The sequence below is a fragment of the Malus sylvestris genome, chromosome 13 (genome assembly GCF_916048215.2).
Source record: "Malus sylvestris chromosome 13, drMalSylv7.2, whole genome shotgun sequence".
In the NCBI taxonomy this organism is placed as follows: Eukaryota; Viridiplantae; Streptophyta; class Magnoliopsida; order Rosales; family Rosaceae; genus Malus; species Malus sylvestris.
The window spans coordinates 2071397-2077962 of NC_062272.1; the positions used below are offsets into that span (position 1 = coordinate 2071397).

Genomic DNA, 6566 nt, shown 5'->3' on the forward strand with positions numbered 1-6566 from the left:
CAGTTTTTCAAATAAAAATAATTTTAGACGACAAATTATGTGCAAGGTAAAGATGGGTATGCTGTCTTTAGGTACTCGCGTAGTTTTTATTTGTGCGTAAGAAAATTGATAAATTCAGAGTAATTATGATATTCGCGTCGGTTTTAAGAAAATAAGTTGCTAATGTCGTCGAAAAATGTAATCGTGGGAGAAAAGTGCATGACGACTTTTTAAGTGTCGATAATAATTCTCTTGAGAGAAATGTCATAAAAATAAGTTACGTTCGGCAAAACATATCCTTTTATCACCGGTCTTATTCAAGCCCTCGAGTCTTCTAACGGGAAAAAAAAGAAATCAAAAACTTTTACTCAGCATACATGAGCTAATACCGAAAAAGAAACTGCTGTAAATTACACCCGTCTCGAGTTTCAAACTCCAAGGAGAGGAATGAGTTGCCTTAGACTCCGGCTTCTGGAGGCTTAGTACGTATAGCCCTTGACGAACATTCCTTTCTTGGCTTCCTCGTCCTCGCCTGCAGCAGAGTACTTTCCTAGCTGAGCCAAGGAGTTTGCCTTTGCTCGCACCAGAAGTGCCTTTTGTGCAGCGTCCACGTTCTCAGGATGTCCTTGCCATGCCTTAAGGACAGAGTTCTGCAGGGCACGTGCGTACGAGAAGGATACGTGCCATGGGTTGGGGTTTTGGTTCATTGCATTCAGGTTGAGGGTTGCTTCTGCTTCGGATTGTCCTCCTGACAAAAACTGTTAAGTGAAAGGAGCAAATATGAATCAGCCTTCATAGGTCAATGGTAACAAATATCATGAGTATTACGTTCTTGAACTAATATTTAAGGGCGTGTGAAGCTGATGGGCACAGGAGGAATAGCGCATCAGTTTACAGCTATTGCAAAAGTGATCGAACAATGTTACCATGATTCCGGGTACTGCTGGAGGAACTCTTCTTTTAAGAACTGTGAGGGTAGCCTTTGCAATGGCTTCTGGAGTAGCCTTTTCCTTGTGTTCAGCCCCTGGGGTAACCATGCTGGGCTTAAGCAGGATTCCTTCGAACACCACATTGTTTTCGGCCAAGTAATAGAAGACTTCGGACCAGACCTTTTCTGCCACTTCAAGTGTCCTTTCGATTGGGTGGTCCCCGTCGAGAAGAATCTCAGGCTCTACAATGGGCACAAGACCATTGTCCTGCAAATAATTTCAAAGCAATGAATCATAGAGAATAAAAAATACCTACCAATTCATTGTTAACAACTTTTTAAACAAAAAGAAAAAAATCTAATTTTTATGTTTCAGATATCAATAGAAATTTCACTCTTACAACAGAAAATGTTTTGCAAAATCCAACTAGCTATCTAAAAGTGAACATACCTGAGAAATGGCAGCATAACGAGCAAGTCCCCATGCAGCTTCCTTAACAGCTAGAGCAGAAGGACCACAAGGAATGCTAACAACTGTACGCCTGCACATTTCAACCCGAGGACACTTGGATAAATTTATCTGTCAAATAGAATTATACCAACTGGACAGAACAATAATAGGACCTCTATGGAGCAGATGTCCACAAGAGATTAAATGACTTACCATTTAGCAAAACGAGCACCTTGCTTGTAGTACTCAGCAGATCGTGAAGCCAATCCATCTAAGCCTTGGCACCAAGATTCATTGTTTGATCCCGGCAGGGGAACCAAACCCTGAACCACGGAAAAAGTATGCAAATAACAATTAGGGATCTAATTCCAAGTATTTCAAGAAATTAATCAAGCTATAGAACACATATGTCCTAGTGGCCACATACCTTGTCAACTTTGATTCCAGGTACAATTTTCTGGTCACACAACACATCCACAAATTTCTTCCCATCGGTTGTAGACTGGTAAAGTGTTTCCTCGAAAAGAATGGCACCAGAAATGTATTCGCCGAGGCCAGGGGTGGTCAACAAAAGCTGCCTGTAAGCCTGTCGGTTAACCTCGGTATTGTCCAACCCAATAGAGTCTAACCTCTTTCCACAAGTTGCATTTGATTCATCAATGGCAAGTATACCACGACCAGGGGATGCAATGGTTTTCTGTACCATCCAAAAAGAAGCAAAAACAAGTTAAAGGATATAATAATAAAGCTGCGACGGAGAAATCAATTAAACCCAAATACAAGAAGTCTTATATCAAACTACATAGGGAAGCAGAAACACAAATTTCCAATTTGTGGTAACCAAAATCTTCCAAATACAAGCAGTGTTATATCAAACTACACAGGGAAGCAGAAACACAAATTTCCAATTCGTAGTAACCAAAATCTTTCTATGGTTACCAAATACTTTTCTTCTATTTAGAAAATCCATAAGAAACAAGAACAAATATATTAATCAATCAAAGAGGAATAGCACTGGACCACACGACGGGCCATAATAATTAGGTATGAAAGTCACCATCTGAGCGAGTCGAACATGAGACACTTCCAAGTGAAGCGGAATACGACTAGACCTTACTAGTTACTACTTAGTGATAGTGACCTATTAATAAATTGAATTAAGCAAATCAATCATAGTGGAGAAACAGTTCATTTCAATCTTGAGTTCGAATTCACAAAAGTCTAATTCAACAAAGCAGTGAAAATTAAAATCAATACTGAAACAAACAAATCAAATCAAATCACAGAAAAATAAATAAATAGTAATTCAAAAAAAAAATTCAGTCTAATATAGATTCAAGCACTCAGCCACCGATGAAATCAACAAACAAAAATTTCATTTTGTGCATAAATATCAGCAAATTGAAACTAAGTTAAAGAGATGCGCACAGCGGTTAGGACGAGTTCGTCGATGTAGGCCTTGGCTCGGATCGGGACGGCGACTCGACGAGTAGCGAGGCTAGTCGATGATCCTGGGCGCTGAGTGAAGGACTGCTGTCCGATCCACTGAGATGACGACGCGTTAAGCTTCGCGAAGCTGGAACAGGCCATGGCTTCGGGCAAAGACGATCGAAATTACTTTGGAGATGTCGACTGGTTGTTTGTTTCCCGAGAAAATGAAGGTTTTCTTGCTGCTTTAAGTCTGACGGGGGTAGGTGGCTGCGAAGAGAAAGAGAGAGTGATATAAAAACAAGACGTCGTTAATCTTTGGAGAGTCCGCGGTTGGCGTTACGGGTTGTAATGGGACAACAAGCAACGTGCGAGGCTTAGTGCCAGTGAGTGATTTACCAGATTACCCTCTCTTATATGACTACATTGTCCCTGCACGCTGCCGAGGAAAAGAAACTGGGGGCATCAAGATCATCTTCAACCGAGCCGATTAAAGGGTTATAAGGTTAAAAATAACTCGGAATAACATGAAAATCGTCTTCAACTGAGAGTTAGGTCAAATGACTAATGGGCCCCACCTAGCCAAAACCCCTAATCAGGCCAGCGGGCTAGCTATTTCTAGCTAACGCCAGCTCTCCAGCTCAGCCCATTTGAATGTCAACGGTTACCTGGTGTTAGCATGATGCCAGCTAGCTGATGGCATGCTACCGTCAGGTTACCGTTGGAATTTGATTTTTTTTTTTTTTTTTTGACGAATTTAAAAAAAAAATCTAATTTTTTTTCCTATAAATACCTTAGTCATTCATACATCATTTGTCACATAATTTTCATCATTTCATACTATCTTACCTCATTTTATTTCAATTCTTCACATTATATTCTCTTACCTCTTCTAATAATCTTTCCTTTAATTTTTTCAATAATTTTCAAGTAGCCACATCTGCAATGAAAGAAAGGGCTTGGACCCGAAAAGAAAATGAAACTTTTTGCAAGGCTTATAGATGGGTCTCAAAAGATAGTGTCAATGGTAGTTCTCAAACAAGTGAAGGTGTTTGGACTTGAACGTCCAAAAAGTACTTTGAGTTCTACGAATGCACCACTCCACCAAATCCCCATAACCACGAGAGTTGTTCTTCAAGATGGAAAACAACACAATCTCCATCCTAATACTACTTAGGGGAGTTATGCAAACTTAAACAACATTAAACAAAACATTTAACAAACATAAAACTTAAACGCCTACTCCATTGTTCTTTTGGCCCAAATATGTGGAATAAGATCCTGTTCTAGGTACTTGTTTGTGACACGCGAACGTATCATCCTATGACGTCTCATGTGCTTATTTAAAGAGGTATTACAAATTATTATATCCAAAGGCAAATTAGGCCCATCATATATTTTCGCATCAGCTGGGGAGACATAGGTCATCATTCGAAGTGCAATAGTAACATTTTGATGAGGTGAGAAACCAGAGCGGCACGCTCTATCTATCTTCTGTCGAAAGTATGGATTGACATGTTAGACATCATGAAGTAAACGCTCAAAGACACGATGCCTCATCTGTAAGCGACGTCTGAAATCCTCTTATGTGTACACCGAGTCACCGAGTGGGAGTTAAACTAGTTGTTCATCAGAGTATGCGATCTCTCTATTTCGTGGTTTGTAAGAGTGACCACCAACAGAGCCACCCCATTGAGGTTGTCCTTCAGTTTCCTCACACGCCATGACCCCAACCATTGCTGCCACATATATTGTGTGGCGCCATGCTTCATCTTATTCATCGGACTCCTCATCTTCTCGTCTCATATGCGCCCATTTATCTTTCTATCTGAAAATTTATTAAGATTACATAAAGATAAGAAATTTGGAGAGTTACTCACTTAAGCGACACATGTTATTCGAAATTCTATCCAAAAAATTATTGAGATTACATAAATATAAGAAATCTGGAGAGTTACTCACATTAGTGACACGTGTGACTTTAAATCCCATCCAACAAATTATTGAGATTATATAAAGATAAGAAATCTAGAAGCTTATTCATTTGAAGACAAATGACATTCAAAATATGTCCAAAAACCTTATTTTAATATGGTGGTTTAATTTAAGGGGTAAATGAATTTTAATCCTTGTTTTGGATTAATTTTTTATTAAAACCTGGTGTAGGATTAGATATCTGATTTTAGTCCTCCATGTCATCATGATTATTATAACTCATATTTTGTTATTTTTAAACTCTTTAATGGCTCTTTTTGTTCCTATTGTGCCCCTGTAATTAATTATTCGACCTTCTTGGTATGTTCTAAATTATTAGGAACTAATTTTGACTTTGATTAATTTATGCTTGATTTCTTCCATGATTATGGTGCCTAAAAAGATTTTTCATACCATCATGCCTAAATTACAAGATGAAAAAAGTTAAGGTATCACATGCATACTACATGAAAAAAGTGTATGTATCTAAATATTAGTACCTAACTAAACACACCTAAATTATAGTACCTAGTTGAAAACACCTAATCATAGTACCTAATTGAACCCACCTAAATCATAGTACCTAATTGAACGCTAAATCATAGTACCTAATCGAATGCATCTACATTATAGTACCTAATCAAATGTGTCTAACTTATCGTACCTAATTGAGTATAGATGCAATAGATCAAACCCAACTCCAAACTCAACAATTCATACACTCACAAAATGATCAAAACCCGATAATAAAATCAACCAACATACAATAACAACAAAAACTAATAAAATAAGAAATATCACAAGCACAATGCCACAAAAAAGTTACTGAACCCATTCTCTTCGTTGCAAATCATTGGAATCCACATAGATACACAAGCCATATACCATTCAAAACCAACAGAAAGAAAATAGAGAGAGACCTACTACAAATGATGAGAAAAAGGGGAAAATCGTAATTAGAAGATGTGTGTGAAGAAATCAGCCAATACATGAATGGTTTGCCTAATCCCGTTTTCAATTGCAAAAGCCTAATCTTTTTTTTCAAAGAAGCCTAATCTCTAATTCCTTTGATGTTGCATCTTTAAATGCCGGATGCTCATTTTGAATTAAAAAAATATCATTCAATTGTGAACCATTTAATAGCAATATTTAGGGGTAATATAGGAAGACAAAACATAGTAAAATTACATAAAAGAAATTAATTATGACGTGGAATATAAATGATGATTTGGACACGAGTCAAATGACTAAAATTAGTTTTTAATCTTACTTATGGTATTTATCTAAAAGTAATCATTTTTAAGGACTAAAATCTAGTTTTCTATTAATTGGGTTAATTCAATTAAAATAATAAATTAGTCGAAGATGATTTGTTGTCAAAAGGTTATGTTTGCCCTTTGGCCCCTCTATTGAAGATGATATAAAATATGACATGATAATGTTTATTAAAATATAATTTCTTTTAGGGTTATAGGGTTAAAAAAAATCATTTGACCCCATTCGATTAGAGATGATCTAAATGGGTCGGGTCATGTTTACCCTTACCTAACAATTGACAACTTGCAAATGTGGCTTGCTTTAGGTTGGCGGAGAAAAAAAAAACAAAAGAGAAATGTTGCGCAATCTCTTTACATTTTGATTTTTTTATTTCAAAAATAAGAAATTTGCTTTTGTCTAAGAATTAAAGATAAGTAATTCAGTATTGGGGTCTGGTGGAATTCTTCTTCACTTATAAATGAGAGATCTTAAGTTTAAATCTCGTGGATGATGAATTTGATACTAAATTAGGCTGCCCATTATGTGGCT

The 6566-nt window shown here is 37.0% G+C and overlaps 1 protein-coding gene across 1 annotated transcript; it reads right to left on the reverse strand.

Annotated features, from left to right (window-relative positions):
- Positions 1 to 206: 206 nt before the first annotated feature.
- On the reverse strand, positions 207 to 3122 carry LOC126596507 (fructose-bisphosphate aldolase 3, chloroplastic-like). The gene is made up of 6 exons (XM_050263114.1): positions 2787 to 3122; positions 1786 to 2055; positions 1572 to 1681; positions 1359 to 1449; positions 906 to 1175; positions 207 to 737 (listed from the first exon to the last, which is right to left on the reverse strand). Exons 1-6 carry the CDS (start codon positions 2946 to 2948, stop codon positions 459 to 461), a joined length of 1182 nt encoding a protein of 393 aa, XP_050119071.1. The 5' UTR covers positions 2949 to 3122; the 3' UTR covers positions 207 to 458.
- Positions 3123 to 6566: the final 3444 nt, after the last annotated feature.